Below are 27,866 nucleotides of genomic sequence, written 5' to 3'. Positions count from 1 at the left end.
TTGCAAAAGAATTATTTGTAATAGTATTTCCAAGACATAAACTGGTTTAATTAATCATTTTATTTTATTTTATTTCCTTTATGTATCACGATTAGGAACCGCCGTCTCCCTCATAGAAACACTCACACCATACAACGACAATGCAGGTAGGCCTTGACTTACAACAGTTCCATTTAGTGACCATTCAAAATGTTAATGGCCTGGAAAAAAAGATGACTTAAGACCCATTTTTCACACTTACGACCATGTCGACGTAATCAAAACTCAGATGTTTGGCAACTGCCTCCTGTCAAGAGTATCAGCAAGAGAGGGTAAAAATCAGGATCGGAATTAATAAGAAGATTGACACAACTGGTAAGAGGGACAAGATTGTTTTTTCTACTGGAAAGATACAGGTTGATAGTGAATGTTGATGATAAAAAATTTAATTAATTATTGGTGATTAATAGGTAGAAACCTTAATATTTTATTGACTTTTTTGAAGATTGTTTTTAAATGTTTATTCGTTAAAAAGTAATACATTATGACAATAATAATGAAATAATCTAATCAGTAAAAACAACTTGGATATAAATAGACCTGGGGGGAACTTTTTTATGAATGTTATTAATAACTTTTGAGATTTTGTTATAAATAAGTAAATTAATCTTGGGTCTAACGAGAGGAGAGGTGACATAAATAGTAAATAATCCTTATTATAATAATAATGATAATAGTAATGAAATAATGATTTTGACTAGTAAAAGCCATTTGAATATAAATTGCAAATCGGGACCTGGGAAAAAGACTTATAAAGCTTATTAACAAATCCTTGTTTAGATTATGTATAAAAATGTAAGTCTTCTTGGGTCAGATGAGAGGAGATGTGATATATATAATAAATAATTCTTAATTAGTTACAATAATAATTAAAGAAATGTTAACAGATAATGTTTAATGATACTTATATGTATTGCCATTGGTAAAAGCAATTGTATAAAAGCTTTAAATGGTGAATTGGGGGGTGGGGAAGGGGGGAAATGCTTAGATATTTTATTTATTGATTTTTTCTCATAGAATATGTTATAAGATGTAATGTTATAGGAGGTTTGTTGAGATTGCCAATGAATGCCCAGTGGGTGGTTGTGTTTTTGAATGCAAATGATATCAGATAAAAGCACGTTTAAATAATTATAGTTAAATGAGAATGGTGGCGTATTGATAGTAAAATGTATGAAGATTTTAGATGTAAAATGTATTATTCAATGGGAAGGAAATATATGTAATAATTATGATAGAAACGCACGAAAACTGTTTGTAACCAATCGACACGCTTTCGACAGGATGTAAAGAAAGATGATTCTTTTTTTGTGTTTCTGTTTATTTAAAACAATAAAAAAAATTCAAAAAAAAATCAGGATTTTGACTTTTTTGACCCACTCTGCATCTTGATCTCAGCAAAAGTCAAGTAATAAGAGATTGGTCCAAAATGGAATAGGGTCTCTTGCTTGAGCAGTGGGATGGACTTCCATGCTCCCTTCCCACTCTTGTTATCACCATGGGTCTTAAGCCCCAGATCTGGCCTTCTGCCTCCAGTTCTGGGGATCAAGTATGTGACCAATGACAGTCCTCTGCTTGTTTCAAAATGGCTGCCTAAACTCTGCTTCCTGGCCACCATCATCCCTACGGGGGATAGGTCTCTTGTCCAAGTCCAGGTTCTACATCATCTGCCCGGACCCCGATTCCATCCGCTTGGCCATGCTCATTCATCTGAGGGGGATGATCCTCCAGCCAAATTGCCTCCCCCCCGTGTAGGCGCTGGTGTCCCACCAGATGCTGCTTACGGGTGAAGCTCTTTGGGCAGAGCGGGCATCGGTAGGGCCTCTCACCCGTGTGCAGCCGTCTGTGAGTGGCGAGATGCTCCTTACGGATAAATGTCTTCCCACACTCCCCACAGGTATATGGCCGCTCCCCAGTGTGGATCATCTGGTGCCGTAAGAAATTCGAGTGGTGGTTGAAATTCCGGCCGCACTGGCCGCAGATGTAGCAGCCGGGTTTTTTGGTGACTGCGTGAGTACGCTCGTGAAGGTGCAGGTTGATTTTCAGCTGGAAAGTCTTCTTGCACTCGGTGCAAGTGTGTGGCCGATCGCCCGTGTGCCAGAGGCGGTGTTTGCTCAGGCTGGCCTGGTGGGGGAACCAGCGTCCGCAATCCAGACAGGTATATGCCCTGACCTCTGGCTGGCGATGTCGTGTGGGACTGTCCCTGTGGTCCGGAGAGACCTGGAGATGGGATTGTTGGTGCAAGGTGCACTGTTCCTCGTACAAGAAACTCCTGCCACAATCAGGACACACATATGGTGCTTCACCAGGAAGCACTCCTTCCTGGACGACGATGGTGGTGAAATTTGCGACATCTGCTCCAGACTCTGCCGACTGTTCTAGTGCACCCATCCGGCTGTCCACTGGCACCAAGTCTTCCTCTGAGGAGGGTGTCACATCCTGTTCCGAAGACCCAGGAGTGGGGCTGAGCTGACCCAGGTTTCCAGGCTTTGCCTCAGCTATGTCAGATGCCGGCAAGAGGACAGCAGCTTCTATGGAAAAGGATCAGAAAACAAAGCATTTGGGAATGCTTTTGGAATTGTTGCCCCCTGGGAATGGATTCCCTGCAAATTACCTGCTCTATCTTTTTGGGCATCTTTTGCTTCATCAGAAGGTCTTTGGTGTTCACCAGTTAAAGGTGCCCCAGCTTCCATCAGGGACAATGAACCAGATTTTGAGGTAGCACAATCTGGAGGGAGGAAGGGAGGGAGAAAGGAAGACAGAGAGAAGGAAAGGAAAGAGGGAGGGAGGGAGGGAAATGGGAAAAGGAAAAGGGAAAAGGAAATGGGAAAGGAAAAGGGAAAAGGGAAAGGACGAAGAGGCATGAAAATTCCTCATTGGTTCAAGGCACCTGGCACTAAAGGCAAGTCTTATGACCACATTTCCCTTGCTAAGTGAGTCAGCGAGTCTTGCCAGGTCTACGACTTTTCTTGCCACAGCCTATTAAGCAAACCTTTGCATTTGCCAAGTTAGAAACCCGGTCGCTAAGTGAATCTATATTTCCCCATTGACTTTCCTTGTCAAAAGGTTGCAAGAGACAAACCCCGGGACATGGCAACCATTATAAATATGAGCCCATTGCCAAGCGTCTGTATTTTGATCACGTGACTACACAGATCTGCAACAGTCATAAGTGTGAAAAATGGTCATAAGCCCCTTTTTTCAGTGCCGTTTTAACTGCAACGGTCCCTAAACTCAATGTCAGGGTTCCAAATATCATCCAAAATTAAATCAGAGTCCGAGGAAAAGAATTCCTCAAAGTTCCAATTGATGAAGAGAGCCACGTTGGCCCATCTGGGAAAACCCGAATCTGAAAGCTTCCCTGTTTTCCCCACTCAGTTTAAAGTTCAAGATCTTGCATCCCCACCCCCACAAGTGCAATCTCCCTCTGCCACGCTGGCAGCTTCCACCCACCCAGTTCCAGCCAGGGCCAGAGACAAAGGATGTCCTTGACTTTCTAGAAAGAATTTTGTTATGGCTACATCTCGCCCAACTCCGTACAATGCCCCCCTCCCATTTTCTCACAAAAGAAAATAGACAGTAGAAAGTGTGGCAGGCCTGAAGTCCAAAATGAAAAAGTGGCTTGCAGGCCTGACACTCAAGATTGTTTCAATTTTCCTAGTTCTGACGAAATTTCAATATGATCCAAATTCGGACCTGGGAAGTTGACTCGAATTTATGACACTCGCAGTGTCCTGGGGTCACATGATCCCTGTTGGCGACCTCCTTCTGAAAGCAAAGTCAAGGGGGGGGGAGTTCAGTTCACTTAACGACCGTGTTCTAATGGAAGAACTGGCACGATTCACTGAACAACTAGGGCAGGAAAGCTTGTAAAAGGGGGACTTCCCAACCATCGAGCTTAGCAATGGACATTTCAAGGTTAACCATGGTTGTAGGTTGAGGAGCAAAAAAAAATTTTCGCCATTGCTAAGTTCAGATTCTGCCCCTTCTCATCCGCCCAACACAACATGCCAGGTGTAAGTTTCCAGGTAAGACAAGACCTAATCCCAATTTATTTTGGTCACCTCCGAGACCTGGCCCACCCATCCCTCACCCCCTTTACCCATTGAAACCAAGGACTCTGCAGTCTTCTGGTGCTCCTTCGGTACCGAGTTCGAGTCCTCCCACTCCCGTTCCGAGCAATAGACTGAGACATTGCCGAAGTTCACAGGAACCTGAATAAAGAAGCCGGGAGATCCCAGATCAGCTGGGGAGGGTGTGGTCTCCCCTCCCAAAAATGTGCCCCACTCCTGGAACCACCCATCCCATATCTAAGCACCCCCCTACACACAGGCAGTTGGCAGGGAGCAGAATGAAAGCGAGTGAAAGCGAGAGATGGATGGATGGATGGATGGATGGACGGACAGACGGACGGAAGGAAGGAAGGAAGGAAGGATGGAAGGATGGATGGACGAGATGAAAGCTAGCTAACTAGATATGGATGAATGGACAGACGGACAGAATGGGAGATGAGAGATAGATTAGAGACAGACAGACCACAATTCTGATATGATGTTCTCAATTCAAGCGAGGACTAGGTTCAAAACCCTCCTCGCCCCCCCAACCCTCTCTCCCACCATGCCCTATTCTGCCACTGCCACCAACCCCATCAAACCTAGTCGATTTCATTGCTCAAACTAAGATCAAGCCACGATTACGGGTACCGCTAGATTCCTCCATCCTGTCCCTCTGACCTGCGGGGTTTCCCCTCCGGTGCCTGCTGGGACGTTCAACACCCAGAAATTCTGGTTCTTCAACCGCTCCTCCATCTTCTCCACCCGCTGGTGCAGCTGCCCGAAGGCCCGAACCATCGTCCCCAGCGCGTCCAGATGGGGCATGAAGTCGGTCACCATCTTCTCTGTCGCGGAGAGCTTGTGCTCTGCCAGATCGGCCCGCCGTCGCAGAGTTCGGAGCTCTCCCGTGTGAACATCCACCTTCCTCTCCATCGCCTGCATGGCCGCCAGCAACGTCCAGAAGGAGATTTCGGTTGTTGGCCGGTGGGCTGCCGGTTCGCATCCTGGCTTTGGTGATGGCCAGAAGAGTCCCGGTGGTGGCGGCGGCAGGACAGATGGGTTCCACTAAGGGGGGAAATGCTCACTAAAGACCTCCGAAACCCTCATCCCCTGCCCTCTGAACATGAGCCTCCACAGCAAATCCTAAGAAATATTCGCTTCGTGGCCATTCAGCACTGAAAAGTGGAAGTCCTCACACTTACGACCATGCCCTCCAAATTGGGGTACAGGGAGTCCTCAACACATGACCGCAACAGACCCCCAATTTCTGTGGCTAAATGAAGAAACTTGTGAAGCATTTTTCTTATTTTACGATTGTTCCCGCCACCGTTGTTCAACGAATCCCAACAGTTCAGTGAATCGGTCAAGTTGTTAAGCAAATCTGGTAGTCATTAAGTGAACCCAGCTTGCCCTTTGAAGTGGTTTGTTGGAAAGTTGCAGAATGGGGATGGCATGATCCCGGGACACTGCAACCATCATAAACCCGAGTCGGTGGCCAAGGGTCTGAATTTCAATCATGTGACCATGGACGGCCACAATCATAAGTGCAAAAAAGTCATAAGACACTTTTGGTAACTTCAAGTGGTCACTAAATGAACCACTGTAAACTGAGGACTACCTGTAGTGAGCAACCAGCATGAATTTACGACCGTTTCGGTGTCTCGGGAGGCAGGAGATCTTCCTTTTTGGGACTTTCCAACAAGCCACAACAGAGGCAAGCCAGCTTCACTTAACGACTGCAGTGATTCACTTAACAATCATAGCAAAAAAAAGATATTTCAGATGCGACCCACTTAGCAACCTACCTTGCTTAGCCACCAAAATTCTGTTCCCTATTGCGGTGGGGAGGGGCATATGACCAGCTTTGAGGCCAAAATTTATGTTGCAAAGTGAAACATTTTTTAAGTGAGTTGGTAACACGGTCGCAAAGTGAATCTCAATTTACCCATTGACTTTGCTCGTCAAGTTGCCAAGGGAGACTGTGTGACCCAGGGGACACCGCAGCTCTCGTAAACACAAAAACGGTCGTAAATGTGAAACACGGTCCTAAGTCCCTTCTTTCAGTGCCGTTGTACGCTAAACGAACTGTGGTTAAGTCTTCCACTTACACAGCACAATTCCTGGTTTAGCAGGTGGGAACAGTAATCCCCAAAGTCCCCAACCAGAAACCGTGACAAAACCCACTTCTGCTTACAAACCATTATTCCTGGCTTAGCCGCTGTTTAAAAAGAAAAAGAAAAATGCTTCCCGGAGTTGGTAAAGTAACAAACCGGAGTTTGTTAAAACAAACCCAAATGTCAAAGTTACTAAGTAACAAATCCCGAAATCCGACTGTCCCGTTGACTGCCAACAGGGGAAAAGGACGGGGGAGGGAGCTCTTTCTGTTTATCCTCCCCCCGTCCTCCCAATTTTCGGGGGCTTGGGTCTTTTTTCTTTGGGAGGGCCAAGAGGAGGATGCAAGCGAGTCTCTGAGCGTACGCAGAGCGCCCTAAGGGTGGGTTCACCCTGGAGTAAGGGAGAGCGCGAGCGTCGCTCTCAGAACCCTGATCTCTCCGGATAAGCACGAGAAAAAGATATGGTCCCGGTGCGCTCCGGAGCGCGAAATACCTGAAAATTCGGTTCCCACGGCGTTTCCATGGCTTTTCCTGGGCTGGGCGGTGGGCTAGGACGAAGCTGGGTCTGCGGAGGGGCGGCGGCGGAGAGCGGGGGCTCCGAAGGAAGAGGAGGAGCCGCGCACCCGCAGCAGCAACCGGGCGCCCGCTCCCTTCGTGCCAATTGCCCGCGGATCGCACCTGGCCAGAGTCTGTAGCCGCACCTGGGAGCGCATTTAAGGGCGGGGGCGGAGAATGTTCCTGCTGTTAGGTTGGGTGGGCTTGGCTAGAAAAGATTGGCCGGTGGGAAGGGGCGGGGAGGTTCCCCCCCCCCGAGAGCTCGAACGCGAAGCGAGGCGGGGGAAATTCCCGGGTTGGCTTAAGAGCCCCCCCTGCTCTCCCCGGAGATCAGGAATCCCGGGGACCCTCCGATCTCCCTCCTGAGCATAGGGAGACGACGTGGGAAGGGAGGTTACCTGCAGACGTTTCGTGACCCGACTAGGGAACGTCACCGATGTTGTGAGGAAGGGAGGGATGCTCTTAGAAATGCCTTTTGGTCGGGTGATGTTCCCTAGTTGGGTCATGAAACGTCATCCTCCTTTTTACCCTCCTCCTCCTGCTTTCCTCTTCTTCCGACTCTCCTCCTCCTGCTTTTTTCCTCCCCTTCCTCCTTCTCCCTGTTTCCTCCTCCTCCTCCTCTTGGACTAGATGGTCTCTGGAGTTCCCCTTTAGACCCCCATTTGGGATCAGCCCAAGGACAGTTAGCTTCCTAAAAGGCCATTGGGGGGGGGGGGGATGTTCCATGGCCAAAGAGAAGTGAGAAAAATCATAGGCCTAAATTCGAACCCTGACCAAGGAATCTATGCCAAAGCCAGCAGCTCCGCTTTTGGGGCAGTGAATGGTGCATCCTCACCAAATTGGAGCTGGATGAGAGGAGCTGCGTTCCCATGAACCCCCTTTAACCCTGAAGCCCAGCCTCAAGGATCATAGGGCCCCCAAGCTGCTTCAGTTCCCCCCTCCCCAAAAGTAGTTGTCCTGGGTGAGGGGCTTCCACACATTCCCTCCGCCCCACCTCCATATTACCTCTGGCTTGGTTGAAATGTTGATTCAAAGGGTCTTGGAACTATGGCAGATATATGGGGAGGGGGCTCGTGGGGAAGGGAGGGCTTAAGTGGGCTTCTTGGGGAATCAAATCAGAGCACCTGCCTGGAATACAGGTAGTCCTCGACTTATGACCACAATGGAACCATTGCTAAGTGAGACCGTTGTGAGTTTTCTCCGTCTTGCCATGGTCATTCAGTGAATCCCATCCGTTATTAAGTTAGTAATACAGTTCTTAAGTGAATCACTACTATTTTTTAATATATATATATATATATTTATTTATTTATTTACAGACATACAAAATACACACACAAAACTTAGACGTACACTACATTTACACAATACAGTACAAACAGGAACTTCCTGTTCTTTCTAATAGCAATTACAAATCAATATAATTCTCCTTATGTTATTTCCCCTTTTAATATATTTCATTTGCATTTCACCATTTTAACCCTCTTATTTTATCTGCTATATTGAGTGATTAGTAAATTTAAACACTCTTTTTTGGGGATTTATTGACTTTTCATTGATCCTTGTTTTCCTCCATCCACCTATATCATTTATCCCATATCTGGTAATATTATGTTTCTTCTTTTCCCTGGATTTCTTTTGTTAATTTGTCCATTTCGGCACAGTCCATAACCTTTCTTATTATTTCATCTTCGCTTGGTATCAATTTATTTTTCCATTTCAGAGCAAAGGCAATCCTCGCCGCCGTAATTATGTGTAAAATTAAATATTGGTTTTCTTTTTTATATTTCGCAGTCATTATTCCTAGAAGAAAAACTTCTGGTTTCCAATCTATTTTGACTCCTGTTATTGACTCTAGCCAATTTTTAATCCTTTTCCAATACTTTTTAGCCGCCTCACAAGTCCACCATAAGTGATAATATGTTCCATGCATTGATTCACATTTCCAACATTTTGGGGAAGTATTTACTGAGATTTTTGCTAACCTTACTGATGGCAGGTGCTATCTGTAAAACATTTTGTAATGGTTTTCCTTGTATGCAACCACTTGTGTCATTTTTAAATTTGTCCCCCCAAATTTTTCCCATTTGTCTAATTCAATATTGTAGCCAAAGTTCTGCGCCCATTTTACCATTTGTTCTTTCAGAATTTCTTCTTCCATTTTATACTTCAGGAGAAATTTATATATTCTCCCTATCATCTTTCTTTCTGAGCTTTGAATTACTTTATCTAATTCATGTGGCTCCATTTCGATGCCATATAATTTAGAATTATTGTGTTTAGTTTTGATTTGCAAGTAGGTTAGCCGGTCAACTTTCATGTTTTGTTCTGCTAATTCTTCAATTGTCTAAATTTCCCTGTCCGTTAATTAAGTCTCTGTATCTTGACATTTTATTCATATCTGTAAAATTTGGGTGTGTCATCCAATCCTTCACCCATGTTGTTGTTACTGCTAATGTGTATAATTCCCAATTTGGTACGGCTAAGCCTCCCCACTCCTTACTATCTTGCACTGACTTTAGTTTAATCCTCGCTTTTTGTCCTTGCCAGATGAATCTAGTGGTTATTTTTTTTAATTCCTGAAAGAAAGTTTTACCTGGATTAATAGGTGTGGTTTGCAACAAAAGTAAAATTATTGGTAAAATATTCATTTTAACTGTGGCTATATATCCCATGAGTGATAGCTGAATATTTTTACAGCTTTCTAAACCTGTCTTTATTTGTGTCACTAGTTTATTATAATTGTCGTCTTTAATTGTAGACATTTTGCCGGCACCCAGATCCCCAAGTATTTCACTTTCTTAGCTATTTGCATTTTAGTTACTGATTCCAATTCCTCTTCTTGCTTTTTTGTTATATTCTTAGTTATCATTTTTATTTTGCTTTTATTAATTTTTAATCCTGCCACTTTGCCATATTCTTCTAATTTTTGAATTAATTTCGGACTGGGTTCTAGTGGATCCTCTAAAACAAATACTAAATCATCAGCATAGGCTTGGGTCTCATATTCTTCAATTTTAAGTCTTAAACCTTTTATTCCCCGGTCCTTCCTAAATTCATTTATTAATATTTCCAGAGTTAGTATAAACAGCAAAGGAGAGAGGGGTCTAACTCCCTTTTGTCAGTTCTCCGTTCATCAGAACTTTGGCTGTCTGGGTGTTATAAAGTTTTTCTATCATTTTTGAAATTTTTTCTCCAAATTTCATCCTATGCAGTTGTGTTGTTATAAATTTCCAAATTAAGTTGTTGAAAGCTTTTTGTGCGTCAAGGAAAACCAGTACCAATTGCTTTTCTGGATGCGCCTCCTAATATTCTAATGTCTAGGATGACTCTCGTATTATTTTTAATGTGTCTATGGGGTAAAAATCCATTTTGGTCTGGTGTATTCGTTCATTTAAAACTTGTTTAATTCTTCCTGCCATAATCGCTGCAAATATTTATAATCGGAATTCAATAGTGAAATTGGTCTGTAGTTTTGAATTTCTTGTAAATTGGCTTCTTCTTTCGGGATTAGCGATATTATTGCTTCCGTCTATGATTCAGGCATCTTGGCTTTTCCTAAAACTTCATTAAACATTTCCACTCCTAGTTGTTGCAATATTATTTTATTATATTTGTATAACTCCACCGGGATTCCGTCTGGTCCTGGAGTTTTATTATTTTTCTGGTTTTTCAGGATTAATTCCACGTTGGCTATCGTTATTGGCCTATTTATCACCTCCCTTTGTTCTTTTGAGATTGGAATTACCTTTTCTGGGTTTAAATATTGTTTTATCTTAGTTTCCTCCATACTATCTTGTGCATAGTTTTGCGAAGTATTTTTGAATAATATGCTTCTTTTCTTCTGCTTTGTATTGAATTCTTCCCTCATCATCTTTTAATTCGTATATTATTCTTTTTTCTCTTTCATTTTTCAATCTGTATGCCAGCCATCATCCAGGTTTGTTGGCTTGTTCAAAGTAATTTTGTTTGGCTGCTTTAATTTTCTGTGCTAATTCCTTTAGAATTATTAAGCTGATCTTATGTTTTATCATCTCTCTTTTTTCTTTTTAAATTTTATTCTTTGGGTCTTTTTGTAATTCAGCTTCGGCTTCCCTAAATTCTTTTTTCATACGTTCTTGTTGCTCTTTATATTTTCTGATTTTTCTCGCAATGTAGGCAATCGTAAGGCCTCTTATGTGTGCTTTCGTGGTGTCCCAGAGATTTTGAATTGAGGTGTCTTCTTTTTTATTTATTCTAAAAAATAGTTTTAATTCTTTCTCCAGCATTTGAGTTTATTCTATTTCGTTTACGATATTTGAGTTCATCATCCATCTTTTTCTTCTTTTTTGGCCTTTCCATCTTAATTTTATTGGGTTATGATCTGCCCACTCATTTGCTTCTATTTCAATTTCCTCTACTTGATTACATAATCCAGATGATATCCAGATCATGTCAATTCTCGATAAGGACTGGTGGGGGTTTGAATAAAACTTTCTTGTTTTGTACCTTTCTCTCCAAATATCATGTAGTTTATATTCCATTGCCATCTCAAAAAAGGATTTAGATAACATATTTTTTTATTATTATAAATAACTTATTATTTCTTTTACTTTCATAGTCCATCTTTTTGTCTACTATTGTGCTATAATCCCCAATTAAGCAACTATTTTCATATTCTAATTCATTTATTTTGTTATGTAATTTCCTATAGAATTCCTCTTGTTTCTGATTTGGTGCATATATCACTATTAATAATATTGGTTTTTCTGTTGTCGCTAATTCAGTCATTAGAATCCTGCCTTCTTCATCGGAGTAGACTGCTTTGGAGTTTATTTTTTCCTTTATATAGGTTGCTATCCCTCTTTTTTTTTTAATCTGCCAGTGCTGTATATAGTTTTCCTAATTTTTTGTTTTCCAGTAAATTAATATGTTCCCTTTTAATGTGCACTTCCTGTATGCAGGTTATATCTGCCTTCAGTTTCCTAAGTTTGTTAAACATCTGCGCTCTTTTTTTTGGTGCGTTCAATCCATGCAAGTTTATCGAAATAATTGTTATTTCCTGGTCCATCTTTAGACGGCGTGTTTTTTACTACTTCTGGTTTGTATCTGACTTTTCCCTCGCGCACCTTTCCTTTCTGCTCTCTCTCTTTCTTGCTTCTGTTCTTCTTTCCTGTTTCTTTCCTTGTCTTCTGTTGTTTCTTCTTCTTGACTTCTACTTTTTAGGTCCTCTTTACTTCCTTGTTCTCCTTCCCTTGTGAAGTATTTTTCGTAAAATTCCTGTGCTTCTTCTATATTCTCTATTTTATATCTTTTTCCTTGCCAAGAGACCAATATCCCTTCTAGTACCAACCATCTGTACATTATTCTGTTTTTATTTAACTGGTTAGTTAAAAATTGGTACTGCCTACGTTGTTCCCAGACTCTCCGCGGTGTCTGTTTAAGGGTAATCAACTGTTTTCCCTCGTATGTTATTGTCGCTTCTCTGGGTTTTTTGTACACTTCGTCTCTAATTTTTTTTTTGGCAAATCTTACATGCACTTCTCTCAGTAGCCTATGTCTTCTGGCATAATTGGTATGCACACGGTAAGCTTCATCTATGTCTCCTCTCAATTCTTGTTCCTTTCTCTGTAAAATTTCAGCAAAGATTTCGATCATTTTTCCTTTCAGGTCTTCCTCTTTTTCTTCATGTTTTGGAATCTTAGATAAAATGAAGCTCTTTTGTTTTCAAGTCGGATTACTGATATCTCTAACTCTTTATTGACCTGTGCACATTTCAACTCCGTTTTTTCCATCTTCTGACCTGTTTGTTCTATTTTTGTTTTGATGTTCTGGATTTTCTGTTCGTTGATTGTTAAGACATTCTGTATCTTTTCAATTTTGTCATCCATGTTTTTGATATTTCCTTTCAATTCTCCCATTTCGTTTTTAATTTCTTCATGGTTTCTCCTCATCTCTTCGTGATTTGTAGCTATTGCTTCTTGGGTTTTCGTCACTGTCTCTTGTATCATCTGGAGCCTCAATTGCATACTCTGCGTTGTTTGTGCTGATTCCGTTGTTCCTGTCACCACTCCGCCTTTCTCCAGCCCCTCTATCGACTGATCTTTGGTTTGAGGGTGAGGATGTTGCTGAAATAGGGTTGGATGCTGTTTTTTTCCCCTGACTTCACAAAATTAGTACTAGTTGCCATCTTTATCCCTCTATTTATCCTTGCCCACAATTGCATACAGGTTCTACTTTACTTCTACTTTATCACAAATATCAGTGGTTATATATCTCAATATTTAACAATAATTAACCTTTCTTAATATCACATTTCAATATCTAGACACTCCTATATATTATTCTATTCTATTTTTAATCCTTAACTATTATGTGTCGCAGAATTAAATATCACACTATTATCTTACACAAATTAATATCTATCAGTTATGCAGATACTCAGTTCTAATAATTATTTTCTCTATGTATTTCTTTAATCCAGTTTATGTCATAGCTGATTCCTCTTGCGTCAGCCTTCGCAGCTCATATTTGTAGAATATCCGCCCCCCCCCCGCCCCACAAAAAAAGAGTGAGTTCTTCGTTACCTGGATTTATTGTTCACGGTTGAAACTCTGTTCAAAGTTCAGCTATTCTTTGGAAAGAAAAAAGAATAGAAAAAGAGCAGAAAGGAGAAGAAGAAGAAAAACAATCAGCCCCACTGTCATACGATTCTTTGTATGCTTTCCAGGTCTTCTCAACAGCCAATATGTCCCGCTCCCGTGGTCAATGCCGGCTTTTGGTTCTTTCTCCTCCCTCTCCTATCGGGTTTCCCACTGCGGCCACTTCCGTCCTATTATTCACGCTGCAACTTTCAGCTCTCCGTCTCAGCTCTCACTGCTTTTTTGGTAAAAATCTGGACTGGCTAAAACAGTCTTCACCACAGAGCCTTTTTCTTTCCAGCTCACCCTCTCTGCCAATTTCGCGTTGTCCTCCTTTTTTGGGTTGTCAATGATGACAAATTCCTCGATTTCAACTACTTTCTCTATTTGCTTCCCTCTTATGCGGTCACCATCGCTCCAATCCTGTCCGAGTGACAGGATAGATCCTCGTCCGTTTAGTGGGTTTCCCCTACCCACTGGGGGGGGGGTTGCCTTACCACCCCAGTATCTTCAGAGTTTCCCCCTGAATCTGCCGATCCCTTCAGGATTCGCAGCATTCAGCAATGAGCCCAAACGAAGAAGTTTGAGTTAGAGGTTACGGGAGCTACCGTTCCTCAACCCTAGCACACTGACATCACCGCCGGAAGCCTTCGAGTCACTGCTATTGTTAACGTTACTCGCCATGGTCGTTAAGTGAATCCCTGTCATTGTTAGAAACATGGTTCTTAAATGAGTCGCTGCAACTGTTACATTACTCGAACGGTGGTTAAGTAAATCTTGGCTGTTATTAAATTAGGAACACAGTTCTTAAGTCAATCGTTGCAATTGTTACATTAATTGTATAGTTGTTAAGTGAATCCAACTCCCCCCACCCTCACCCCAAAGCGAAGGTCGCAAAAGGAGATCACTTGATCCTAGGACCGTCATAAAGATAAGCTGGTTGCCAATCCTCTGAATTTTCATCCAGTGACCAAGGGGGAACTGCAATTATCACTAAGAGTGAAAATGGCCATAAGCCCCTTTTTTCTACTGCTATCGTAACTTTGAATGGTCGCTAAGTGAACTGTTGTAAGTTGAGACCTGTAAATGCAGGCCCAGTGCCCCAAATCATATGAACCTGGGAGTTGGCCTATAAGTATTTGGGGATGGGGGGTGTCCCTTGTAACTTTGAATGTTTGCAAAGTGAATAGTCACTGTACTGGCTGGGCCTGACACCTTGCAGCAAAAAGGAGGGAACATGGCAAAAATCCATGGGTTACAGTGTTATAGAGAGGGGGTTATACAGAGGGGGGGAAATTGGAATTAAGAGCTAATTTAGGATTTGTCAAGCTGGACAACTTGAAGGTGTTTGGACTTCAACTCCCAGAATCCCCAAGACAGAATGCTTTAAGAGGGGAAGACTTCGACTCCCAGAATCCCCCAGCGAGGATGCGTTAAGAAGGATAAATTCAACTCCCAGAATCCTCCAGCCAGTATATCCTTGCTAACATGGAAATATGGATGCCTAAGAGAATCACCAAACCTGAAGAACATGATTCTAATGCTATCTGATCTACTGGATTGAAGGATGATCCCCGATATTTGCAACAATAGGATTTTCCCTTATCTGCCCGGTAGGTTGGTTCCCCTCCAGTAAACTCCATTTTCTTCCCCAAAAGACCAATCAGAAAGTGGGATTGTCCAGGCTAGAAAACCACCCCAATTGGACAGAAAGGTAGATACCACTAGTATTGCTATTTCAGAAATTGGCTGCCAAAATCCTGAGCCCTGTGTTGTTTGAACGTGTCCCAAAATCTGCACCTCCTGGATTCGAACCTGGTTCCTGCCCAACTTTGGTAAATTCCACCCCAGGTGCTTTTAGGGATCTTCCCTTCCCATCCAGGGGATCAACTGCAGTCCAACCCACCAAGTTTTGGGAAGCCCTGTCAGGAAGTGGATCACGCCCCCCATTTTTACCGTAGGAGGAGAGTGTACAGGCAGTCCTCAAGTTACGACTGTAAAAGACACCAGCCCGTCATGGTTGTAACTCCTCATGTAGAAGGTCGTTAATGTGGCCGGGCCAATTTTAAGATCTGTTTCGCGAGGAGATCATTGAGGGACCACCTTGGCTGCAAAACAACAGGTTTCCTAAGACAATCCCTGCCATCATTCAGAGAAAACATCATTAAACAAGGTCACGGGACTCTTGGGAATTATCATAAACATGGCTCAGGCGCTAAAGCCCCAAATTTGGTCATGAGATCGTTGGGGGGAGGGGGGAAGCCATCATGGAAACCTTGAACCTTACAGTTCGTAAGTAACCCCCATAATAGGCCCCATCTGAACTTCAAGCAGTCACTAAGTGAACGGTGGTAAGTTGAGGAGGCATGCAACCACAATTGAGCCCAAAATTTGAGCAGCTAAGCAAGACGGTTGCTCAATGAATTTTGTCCCATTTTAACAACCTTTCTTGCCGGCATTGTTAAGTGAATCACTGCAGTTGTTAAGCTAGTAGCACGGTTGTTGAGTGAATCCATCTTCCCCATTGACTCGGCCTATCAGGAGGTTTGCAAAATAGGATCGCCTGACCCTGGGACACGGCAACAATCATAAATAGGAGTCGGTTGCCACCTTTGATCACATGACCTTGGAGACGCTGCAACAACCATTAAGTGTGAAAAAGTCATCTCACTTTTTCCAGTACTGTTGCAACAGGTCACTAAATGAACACTTGTTAAGTTGAGGACTAAGTATAAGCCCTTAATAGAGCCCTCTGAACTTCAAATGGTCGCTAAATGAGCAATCGTTGAGGACTATTTGTATAGGATGGGGAGCTTCAGGATAGCTGGTCTGAGACCCAAAATCTCTCACACCTAAGAGCGGTCAAATGACCCAAACCCAAACCCACAGATGACAAAGACGTCAGGGAGAGACACATCGAACTGACATATTTTGCCAAAGAAGGGATACAAAAACCAACAACCCCCCACAAAATTGTAGCCACAGACCAAACACTGGACATCACACAGAAGAAAAGCTGGTTTCTCACAATTACTTCGGCCGACAATTTTCAACAACAGGGCAGTTCATAGCTAACTCAACCGATATTTACAGATACCTTGGGGGGAAAAAACCAACACCACCACAATGATGGAGGGCAGATCTCTGCAATCCCGGAGAGTGCAAGAACAGGCAACACAAAATTCTGCTGGGACATCACACTGTGAAACCACACAACGTAAGAGCTGGGTATCAAGAGCAGAGCCGCCAGGATCACTGCCTGAAATTGTTCTCGCTTGGACGCGCACCCTCGGCAAAGAACCAAACACAGTTTTAAAAGTAAAACGCAGAAGAGGGACAGACACGCCAATTAAGAACAAGGACATGGGAAATGGGTGCGGGTGGGTGTTTCCAGTTTTGCGGAGGTGTGGGAGGACTGGGACCCCCATCCTAGGCAGGGTCGAAGGACAACCAATTTGCTTTTCGCTATGGCCCAACACTGTTTTGCCAACCTCTGCAGTGCACAGTGCAATCTGGAGTACATTGATACATGTGTAGAGGGTATATGTCGCAAGGCAGACTCGTACGGGCAAGTGAACGTGGCAAAGAAATGAATGGAATTTGAGGGGGGGCTGGAGAGAGCAACAGGGGGTATTTGCGAGTCTTGTCTTAACTCTCCCAGGCATGCCAGGAGGTGAAGGGTGGGTGGGCTACAAGACCTTTGCAGCCCACTCAAGTGCAACTGGCGCATGACCCTTGCAAAGGAGCAGCAAACAGCTTATGTGTCGGCATCCAGCAGGTGTGCCCAGTGCAGGACAGAGGAGGTAATCAACGCTCCTGTGCCCCCAAGGGTACATACCCCACCACCGCCCCAATGGGGCACTCCCCAAAAGCTGGGCACGAACAACGCTACGGCTGCTCGGTTTTCAGGCCCATCAGCCCCGCTTGCGTTCCCAGCATCAGATGGTGCACAGTGGGGTTGCGGGTGTGGATTTTCTGGTGGCAGTTCAGTGACTCCTTGTAGCGGAAATTCTTCCCGCAGGTGGCACACTGGTAGGGGGTCTCGCCCGTGTGGACACGCCAGTGTTTCAGCAGATGGTCCCGCCGGATGAAGCTTTTCCCGCATTCTGTGCACTGATATGGCCGCTCACCCGTGTGGATCCGTTGGTGACGCACAGCTTTGGAGAGGTCCCGGAAGTCCTTGCCACAGTAGGTGCAGGTCAGCGGCCCGTCTCCCTTCCCTGCATGGAGTTTCTGGTGAAGGAGCAGGCTGACCTCCAGCTTGAAGCTCTCCTTGCACTGGGTGCATGTGTATGGACGCTCCACCATGTGGTTCCCGGGCCGTTTCACTGCACCGGGTTTCGTGGTTGGGCTCCTCTGTGGCTCAGGGCGCTTGTGAACTTTGGGACGAGCAGGAGTTGAGGCCCTCTGGATAGAGAAGGGGGTGAGCTTAATCTCTGGGTTTCCTTTAAGCTCTGGCACAAGGTACGCCCCGCTTCCACCGTGGGTCTTCTGGTGGCTGGCAAAGAGCTGCCTGTCCACAAATCCTTCTCCACACTCGCAGCAGATAAAGGGGCCGGTGTGAGCTTCGGCTGATGTGACCGAATCCTCTTTCTGTGTCTCAGGCAGCCCTTGCACAGACCACCGGAGGGGCTTCTTGGGCAGGGTGACGGAGACAGTCTGACTCTCGCACAGCAGCTCCTCTCCGGGACCCTGGAAAACCTCCGTCCACTTGTGGGGGAAGAGGTTGTCCACATCCTCCTCCAGCAGCTGAGGAGCACCTGGCAAAAGGAAGGACACAGGGGTCAGACAAGGGACGCCCCAACAGGCCAGTCTATAGAGGTAAGGTCTCCTCCCCCTTCTTCTGAACACCACCTGCTGCCATCTCCTGCTCGGATCCTTGTCATACGAGCCGAGACAGCCGAGTTCCCCAACCTTCCCAGCCTTGAGGAATGGCAAAGGGGGTGGGGGTGGGGAGAAGGGGTGGTTCTGCACAACTGACTGACAAGCAGTTGAACGCATGGACATCTCCATTTGCATGCACAGTCTATACGCACACCTGCCGCATATGCAAATGGAGCGCATGTTCTCCTGCTTGTCACGGAGGTGGGGATGCAACTGTGCGCGCCTATCGCTTTTGCAGCCTGGTTGCAAACACCTCACCATGGCTCGGAGGTTGGGGACCCCTGGGAGGGCTTCCTTCCTGACCCCTTGGTGTGCCCTTCCCCCTCACATTTTCCCAGCTGGGAAAAGTCACATCGAACAAGACACAGAAAAAGGCCATCTTGCCCAGCGAACGAGAGTGCTAGGCAAGGACCATCGAACCACCCATTCTAAATCCCTCCTCTCACTAAACTCGTTGTCACAACGGCCACCACACTCCTGCGCTTCGCATTCGTTCAGTGCCAGTCTGTCACAGACACTGGGGGGGGGGGTGGGGTGACAGAGAGGGGGAAGCTTGGGGGAAGAGAAACGCATTCCTCTCAGAGACCCTACACACTTATTTTGAACGATGGGGGAACCAGCTATGGGAAGCATCTCGGAGGGGAAAGTTATTCCTAGGGATTTGGCGTGAGAACCTCAGTTCTGGCTTTGCTTTGTTGTACTTCACTTGACCTTTCTCAAGAAATGGCTCTTGCTTAAAGGTTCAAGTTGCGGCAGGACTGACACTCATGGGCATCTAGAGCGCCCTGCGCCCTCTCGGACTAACCCCCTTGAGTGGTCCCACTATCTTCTGCCTATGACCCTGTAGCTTCACAAGCAATCCTCCCCACTGGACAATTGGACAAATAGGAGCTGGGAAGGATACGGCGTTCCTCATTCCCGAAGACAGCCAGACCCCACCCTTCCCTGGGAATAGTCGCAGGTGGTTTTCCAAATGTCTAACTGGTCACCTGCTCCTCCCTCCTTCCCCAGTGTTCCGTCTCTTCTCTTACCTATGGTGCACTCCCCAGGGATTTCTCTGTCCTCTAAGGCTCCCATGCTTTTGACAAGAGACAGATCTTCTTCCTCAATCCAGGAACTTCCACGGAGAGACGAAATTGGTGATCCTGTTCAAGGGAGAGGAGGATCATCAACCCCAGATCCCCATATTCCAAAGAGGAGGCACACTTCTTGCCACTTCCCCTCTCCGTGTTTTATTAGCTAAATCAGTGTTTTTGAAACTCAAAAGAATGCAAAGTGGGTGGACAACTCCCAGAATCCCCCAGTCAGCATGCTTGAAGAGGAGTGGACTTCACCTCCCAGAATTTTCCAAACACCGTCCACTCGGGAATTCTGGGAGTCAAAAGTCCACCGGAGCTGGAAAAGCTAAGTTTAGAATCAACTTCAAAATTCATCACACGAACAATTTTTTTAAGCTTCTGGAAAGTTTTTAGAATACAAGAATAGAATAGCAGAGTTGGAAGGGACCTTGGAGGTCTTCTAGTCCAACCCTCTGCCTAGGCAGGAAAACCTATACCGTTCCAGACAAATGGCTATCCAACATCTTCTTAAAGACTTCCAGTGTTGGGGCATTCACAACTTCTGGAGACAATTTCTGTCCCACTGATTAATTGTTCTAACTGTCAGGAAGTTTCTCCTCAGTTCTAAGTTGCTTCTCTCCTTGATTAGTTTCCACCCATTGCTTCTTGTTCTACCCTCAGGTGCTTTGGAGAATAGTTTGACTCCCTCTTCTTTGTGGCAACCCCTGAGATATTGGAACACTGCTATCCTGTCTCCCCTAGTCCTTCTTTCTATTAAACTAGACACACCCAGTTCCTGCAACCGTTCTTCATATGTTTTAGTCTCCAGTCCCCTCATCCTCTTTGTTGCTCTTCTCTGCACTCTTTCTAGAGTCTCCACATCTTTTTTACATCGTGGCGACCAGAACTGAATGCAGGATTCCAAGTGTGGCCTTCCCAAGGCCTTATAAAGTGGTCTTAACACCTCATGTGATCTTGATTCTCTCCCTCTGTTGATGCAGCCTAGAACTGTGTTGGCTTTTTTGGCAGCTGCTGCACACGGCTGGCTCCTATTTAAATGGTTGCCCACTAGGACTCCAAGATCCCTTTCACAGTTACTACTGTTGAGGAAGGTACCACCTATACTGTCCCTGTGCATTCCGTTTTTCTTGCCTAAATGTAGAACCTGACTCTTTTCACCATTGAATTTCATTTTATTAGATAGTGCCCAATGTTCAAGTTTGTCAAGATCCTTCTGTATCTTAAGCCTTTCTTCGGGAGTGTTGGCTATTCCTGCCAGCTTGGTGTCATCTGCAAATTTGATGAGTTCCCCATTTATCCCCTCATCCAAATCATTGATGAAGATGTTGAAGAGTACTGGGCCTAAAACAGAGCCTTGAGGTACTCCACTGCATACTTCCCTCCATGTAGATGCAGTTCCATTGAGGACTACACGTTGAGTGCGGTTGGTCAGCCAGTTACCAATCCATCTGGTGGTGATGCTGTCTAACCCACATTCTTCTACTTTATCTAGTAGTAGGTTACGGTCTACTTTATCAAAAGCCTTACTGAAGTCCAAGTAAACTATATTGACGGCATTCCTCTGGTCCACTAATTTTGTCACTTTGTCGAAGAACGCAATAAGATTAGTCTGGCATGATCTGTTTTTGACAAATCCATGTTGGCTTTTGGCTATTTCTTTGTTTACTTCTAGGTGTTCGCTAATTCGTTGCTTCATTATTTTTTCCAGAATCTTTCCTGGTATTGAGGTCAGGCTGATAGGTCTATAGTTTCCTGGATCTATTTTTTTTACCTTTTTTGAAGATGGGAACCACATCAGCTCTTTTCCAGTCCTCTGGTAGTTCCCCGGTGCTCCAGGATCTCTGAAAGATATAGTTCGGTGGTTCTGAGATCTCGTCTGCTAGTTCCTTCAGAACCCTGGGGTGTAATCCATCCGGTCCCAGTGATTTGAACTCGTCTAGGGTAGACAGGTGCTCACTTACCATTTTCTTCCTATTTCAATTTGTGTTCCTAATCTGATTTTTGTGGTGCTGCTTTTGATAGGTTGGACTGTTTTATCCCTTTGTGTAAAGACAGATGCAAAACATGAGTTAAATAGTTCTGCTTTCTCCCTGTTGCTTGTCACCTTCTTGCCATTTTCTCCCAGCAATGGACCAATTGTTTCCTTAACTTTTTTCTTGTTTTTAACATGTTGGAAGAAGCTTTTTTTGTTATTTTTTACTTTTGTGGCAAGCCTTTCTTCATTGTGAGCCTTAGCTTTCCTCACTTCATCTTTACAGGCTCGGGCTATTTGTTGATATTCTGCCTTAGTTATGTCCCCCTCCTTCCACTTTTTATACTTATCTTTTTTGTCTTTCAATTTGTCAGAGAGTTCTTTATGCTGGTTTCTTTTGGGAGCTGTTATTTTTCTTCTTCATTGGTATTGTGCTAACATGGGCTTTTATAATCTCATTTTTCAAAATTTCCCAAGCTTCTTGAGTTGTTTTCCCCTTGAGGATTCTCATCCATGGAATCCTGCCCAAGCTCTCTCTAAGCTTATTGAAATTAGCTCTCTTAAATTTCAAGACTCTAGTTTCACTTTGTTCTACTACTTGTGTTGCATAATGTTGAATTCCAATATTGCATGGTCACTTGCCCCCAAGGTTCCTGTAACTTCAACACCTATCATTTCCTCTCTGTTAGTGAGAATTAAGCCCAATATGGCTGATCCCCTTGTTCCCTTCTCTACTTTTGGGGAAGCAAAGTTGTCTGCAAGGTTTGTTAGGAACCTGTTGGATCTTCCACTTGGTGCAGAGTTTGTTTCCCAGTTGATGTCAGGATAGTTAAAATCCCCCACTACTATTGTGGTGTGCTTCCTACATACCTTAGTTAGCTGACTAGCAAAAAGTTCATCTACGTCCTCTGCTTGGTTGGGTGGCCTGTAGTATAGACCTATCGCAGTATCATTTCCCCCACAACCTTTAATATTGACCCAAATGCATCCAAGATAGTTCTCATCATTGTTGTGTTCTATTTCTGTAGAGATGTAGTTATTTCTTATATATAGTGCAACTCCACCTCCTCTTTTATTTGGTCTATTTCTTTTAAATAATTTAAATCCTTCTAGCTGTATGTTCCATTTGTGGGTTTCATCCCACCAAGTTTCTATAATGGCAACAATATCGTATCTGCCCTCTTTTACTTGAATTTCTAATTCGCCCTGTTTATTCCTCATACTCTGTGCATTGGTGTATAAACATTTGAGTCTATTTTGATTGACCATGTGTTTACTCTCTACATAACCTGTGTTGTGCCTGACTGCCCCTATTTTCTTGCCACTTGTATAACTCATGCACATGGCATGGCACTCACTATTAAATTGCTTGACAGCTGGAGTGATAATCATACCCGCACAAACATCTGTGTTACATGCACTGATAACCCTATGAGTTTTAGATTGATGGGGACAGAAATGTTCTGCATCAATTAATTCTCTGTCCCCGCTCTTCAGTTTAAATGTTTATCCAGAAAATCTGTGAATTTAATGCCAAGTAACTCAGTCCCTTTCTTGGATGGGTGCAAACCATCTCTTTTGTACAGTTTTTCATTGGACCAGCTGCAGACATCATGACTAATAAAACCAAAGCCTTCCCTTTTACACCACTCCTTTAGCCATACATTAAACTCTGCTACACGCTGGCCCTTCCCTTTTTCTTCCTTATATACAGGTAAAACCTCTGAAAAGATAAGCCTACAACCTATACTACTAAGTTCATACCCCAAGCTCTGGAAATCATTCTGCACAGAAAGTACATCTTTTGGGGACTGATCATTTGTGCCAAGATGTATAATAGCATCAACGTCACAATTCTTACTTGCATTCTTGACCATCTTAAGAATACGCCTCTTGTCTCTGCTGGCAGTAGCACCTGGCAGAGACCTGACCTCTTTTAAAACCTCCATATCCTCTCCTAAATTTACATCCCTTACGATTGAATCACCAACCAGAAGGTGGCTTCTCTTTTTGGATACCTTGCTCTTCTTGTGCGACTGATGTGTGATACCTGGTTCACACCTTCGCCTTTTTGAAGTAAGTTCTTCATTTTGGACCACGATCCCCTGCTTATTTGAGTCATCATTATCACAACTACCTTGACCTGTCTCTTTAGTGTCCCCATTAAGGTCAGCAAGGGCGCTATATCTGTTATGCTGGAACACAGCAAAAGCTTTGTGTTTTGATAAATACTTCCCAAAAGAGGAAGGAGGAAGACCGAGAGGAAGTGGCTCCACCCACCTGGCTGGTCCCCCAATCCGGACTCTTCACGGGGGTACTCTTCCCTGCTCTTGGTCTGCTCCGAAGCCTCTCCTTGCTCAATCCGGGCGAGGAGTTCTGGTTTGGAGACGGCCATGTCTGCGGAGGAAATGACAGCATCATAGTTCAGGTAGTCCTGGACTTACAACGGTTCTTTTAGTGACCATTCATAATGACCAGGTTTCCGAAAGATGCCCTAATTGATTCATGAGCCTCAAGCCAAGTTTCAAAAGAAAACCAGTCATTTATTAGGAGCATCATTTCGTCAATACCCTCTTGCAGTCAGATCTAAGCCTCATTTGAATTATGGCTGAACTTTACCCTTGTTCCTTCCCTCCCCTCAGTCTGTGTCATAAATCACATTCTCCAACAAGGTTCACGCCTCACAAGCCTGCTGTAATAATCTGAGATCCGACTCTAGCCGAAAGTATGCGTGGAATGCGCTTCCCCTCCCCCTTTCCTCACCAGGGCAACTTTATGAGTTGACAGTGACATCACTGAAGAAAGTGACATGACCTTTTTTTCACACTTACGACCCTTGTAGCATCCCCGTGATCAAAAATTCGAATGCTTGGCAAACTGACTCGTATTTATTACGGTGGCCGTGTTCCTTGGTCACGTGATCTCCTTTGGCGACCTTCTGACAAGCATAATCAACAAGGAAGTCAGATTCACTTAATGACGCTGTTACTAACTTAACAAGTGCAGCTTAATGATTCACTTAAACACCGTGGCAAAGGAGGTTATAAAATTGGGACAAAATTCACTGAATAACCATCTCATTTAGGAAAGAAAATTTTGGGCAAAATTGTGATTGTATGTTGGGGACCAACTGTCTACGGGACAACTCGCTTTGGGTTCAGAAGACATCAGAATTGGGAATGGAGGTCTATAGCACCCCAAGGTGGAACCTTCCTTCCCTGGACGCAGCCCGGACACCCATGGCTCCTTTCAGGGTGAAGATACACAACCATCCCATTCTCCTGATGGGGGAGCACAGCCAGAACGCCACTGAGCCACTAGGGATCCGTGCTCCGATCTCCACGCAGCTGCCTGGCAAGTTTGTCTACCGAGAGTCACGCAAGCTGATCACTGAGGGGCCCAGCCTGGGCGCCAGTCGCTCTTACCAACGGAGACCACCGCCTGGTAGTTTTGCATCATGATGTGGCGGTACAGGTCCTTCTGGCTTTCGTTGAGGCCCCTCCACTCCTGCTCCGAGAAACTGCAGGAGGCGTCATCAAACAGCAGCGGGACCTGCAACAGGGCGAGAATGCGGGGTCATCAACAGTGTTGATCAGAGCTCAGCAACGTTTGCGGCTTTGCAACGGGGAGGAGAGAGGAGATGGTCCTACACGAACGGCTGACAAAGGTGCACGTAGCTCATGTGAACAAGCAGCATGCACACGCACCAGCCGCTCACTTAAATGGGCAGCAATGTGGCCGCGAGGCATTTCTGCAGCTGGGTTGCAAACTGTTTGCAGCCCACACGTTGTGGAGCCCTGATTTGGAGGAGGGGACAGCAGGGGAACTCATCAACCTTACAGATGACACCAAGCAGGCAGGAGTAGCCAAAGCTCCAGGAGATTAGCTCCAGAGCCAAAAAGATCTTGACGGGCTTGAATCCAGGGCCCTATCCAACAAGATGGAAGTAAGTCATTAGAAAAGAAAGGTTTTACACTTCGACAAGAAAAACCAAATGTGTATCTACACATGAGGTGAAACCTGGGTCAGGAGTAGTAACTGCCAGAGGGATCTAGGAGTCTTAGTAGACAATCGCTTAAATATTAGTCAGCGTTCTGTGGCAGATAAAGTTCCCCCTCTTACAGCATCGTGGCTGGAGGATTCTGGGAGTGGAAGTCCTCCCGTCTTAAATTTGACGAGGTTGCCAACACAAACTCTATAAAGTATCCACCTTGGCTTCGTTCACACAACGTTCTAAACTCCCGTCAAGGGTGTCACCCTGGCAGCGGCTGAGCAGCAACTCCCACCATTCCCTGACCGATCCTCAGGCTCCCTAACCCCGACAGGACTCAATCCACGCCATCCCTCACCTTAGGGGCCTCCCCCTTGGCGCCTGGCGGGAAACGTAGGATCCAGAAGTTACGGTTCTTCAGGAGGTTCTCCATGTTCTCCAGGCGCCGCTGGAGCTGTCCGTATTCCTGGATCAGGGTGCCCAACGCGGCCCACTTGCTCTCCAGCTGGTTGCCGAACTCCACCGCCGTCTTCTCGCAGCCGTCCAGCTTGGTCTCCGTCATGCCCATCCGGCCTTCCAGGCTCATGAGCTGGGCGGCGTAGGAGTCCACTTTGCTCTCCACCGCTTGGATTTCCGCCACCACCGTCAGGGAGAGCTCGGCCGTCTCGGGAAGGACGTCGGCCGGGGAGCTTTGCTCAGGGAGGCCGAGGGGCTGCACCGCTGTCGGGTGTTGGGAGCTCATGTCCCACTGAAGGCCCTGTTGGGAAACCGGTGGGGATCACAAACCCAGAAAGGAAACAGCCTCGATTTACGACCCTTTGTTTAGTGACCATCCAAAGTTTATTTATCCCTTTATTCGATTTTGATCCCACTTGTATTCATTGGGAAGTCATTCCAGGCAGCGAACATCCCGAATAATCCTTCCTTTGCTAATTTTCCCCGTAACAACAACCCTATGAGGCGGGTTAGGTGGCACTAGAACTCACCATCTCTTATTGATTGGCCCAAAGCCACCCAGCTGCCTTTCAAGCCTAAGGCGGCACTAGAACCCCCTGTCTCCCTGCTTCTAGCCCCTCCACCAAACAGCCTCTCAACTGCGAGGGATGCAAAAGCCAGACTTTTCCAGCAGAAGCAGTAACTTTGAAGCACCTGGGTTCGAATTCCTCCCCCTCCCCCATAAGATGAGGGGGCAATCTTATTGAGGCGCTCCTGGAGCCCATATCTTGCCAAGTCCAGCCACCAAACCCAGATCCCAAGTTGGAGGAAGGTAGACTTTGCAGGACTCCTCTATCACCATCACTTGGCAGGTGGAAAGGGCACCACAAGGAGATCGCTTCCCATAAGCTAAGCAATGCAAGGGGGCAATCCAAGCTTGGGAGCGATCCAGATCCCACCAGGGCAGCCACCAAACCTAAGATCCAAACCTTGAGGTGGGCAGACCCAACAGAATTTCCCCCCCATCACCACCAATGAACAGGAGGAAAAGGCACCACAAGGCGATGCCTTCCCAGCAGGTGAGCCTCCATCCAAGCTCGAGAGGAGTCAAGACTCACCCCCTATCCGGGATCCGAACTTTGGGGCGGGTAGATCTTGCAGGACACCTCCCCCAATCACCACCATTGGGCAGGTAGAAAGGGTACTACGAGGCGATCCCCACCCAGCAAGGGAGGCGTCGACCCTCCCCCAGATCCAAACCTGGAGGTGGGCAGATCTCGGAGCAGCCCCCTCCCATCCCCACCACCCCTGTGCAGGTGGAAGGGGCACCACGAGGAGATCCCCTCCCAGCAAATGAGCCTCCATCCAAGCTCGGGAGGGGTCGAGACTGACCCCATAAACCCACCTAGGATGGGGGGGGTCATCTCCCCCCCGCCCCCCCCCGCGGAGTTGGGGGTGGGAGGGTTAGATCTGCTCCCCCTCCGCAAAGGGAGGCCATCCTCCCCCCTCCAGCCCCGCCCGGACTGCGGCAAGCCCCCCCACTCCGCCTGCCCGCTGACCTGGGCGGGGCTCCACTCGGCCATGGCCCGGCGGCAGCGGTCGGCAAGCGAAGCGAGGGGGGGGACGGCGGGGCGAGGCGGGGAAAGGAGCGATCGGGGCTGCGGGTCGGCTGGGCGATCGGGGCGCCGGTCCGGTCCAGGAAGCCGCGGGCGCCGCAGGAGCAGCGCCGCCGCTTTGCCTGCAGCGACACCCGACGGCCGGAGGTCGGCACTGCAGCCTCGGCCAAGCGCGGTGCTGGCTCCGGCGGGAGGGAGAGAGGAGGGGCGACTCCCCACTTCTCAGTCCCCATTTTCGGTTCTCCAGTTATGGCGTCCCCGCCTTTGGGGTCCCCTTTTCTGGGTCTCCACTTTTGGGGTCCCCTTTTCTGGGTCTCCACTTTTGGGGTCCCCGTTTCTGACTCTCCACTTTTGGGGTCCCCGTTTTGGGGTCTTCATTTTTGGGGCGCCCACCTTTGGGGCACCCACGTTTAGGAGGGAAGGGAGGGGAGGAGAGGAGAGATGGGGAAGGGAGGGAAGAGGAAGGGGACAGGAAGGGAGGAGGCCTTTATCCCCTCCCCTCTCGCCTC

The 27,866-nt window shown here is 45.9% G+C and overlaps 1 protein-coding gene across 1 annotated transcript; it reads right to left on the bottom strand.

Moving 5' to 3' along the window:
* Nucleotides 1-1,339: 1,339 nt before the first annotated feature.
* LOC309401621 (uncharacterized protein) lies at nt 1,340-27,861 on the bottom strand. Its single transcript, XM_081970688.1, has 14 exons — nt 27,678-27,861; nt 27,301-27,575; nt 25,665-26,063; nt 24,741-24,867; nt 23,596-23,712; nt 19,296-19,409; nt 17,273-18,140; nt 16,478-16,580; nt 13,687-13,803; nt 6,699-6,968; nt 4,773-5,156; nt 4,142-4,253; nt 2,654-2,767; nt 1,340-2,570 (listed from the first exon to the last, which is right to left on the bottom strand). The coding sequence occupies exons 1-14, from the start codon at nt 27,733-27,735 to the stop codon at nt 1,663-1,665; spliced, it is 3,966 nt and encodes a 1,321-aa protein (XP_081826814.1). The 5' UTR covers nt 27,736-27,861; the 3' UTR covers nt 1,340-1,662.
* Between the last annotated feature and the right edge of the window lie 5 nt (nt 27,862-27,866).

Source organism: Natrix helvetica (genome assembly GCF_964273705.1).
Source record: "Natrix helvetica genome assembly, chromosome: Z".
NCBI classification, from domain to species: Eukaryota; Metazoa; Chordata; class Lepidosauria; order Squamata; family Natricidae; genus Natrix; species Natrix helvetica.
The sequence above is the reverse complement of the archived record's forward strand: the minus strand, read 5'-3'. Positions and strand labels throughout refer to the sequence as shown.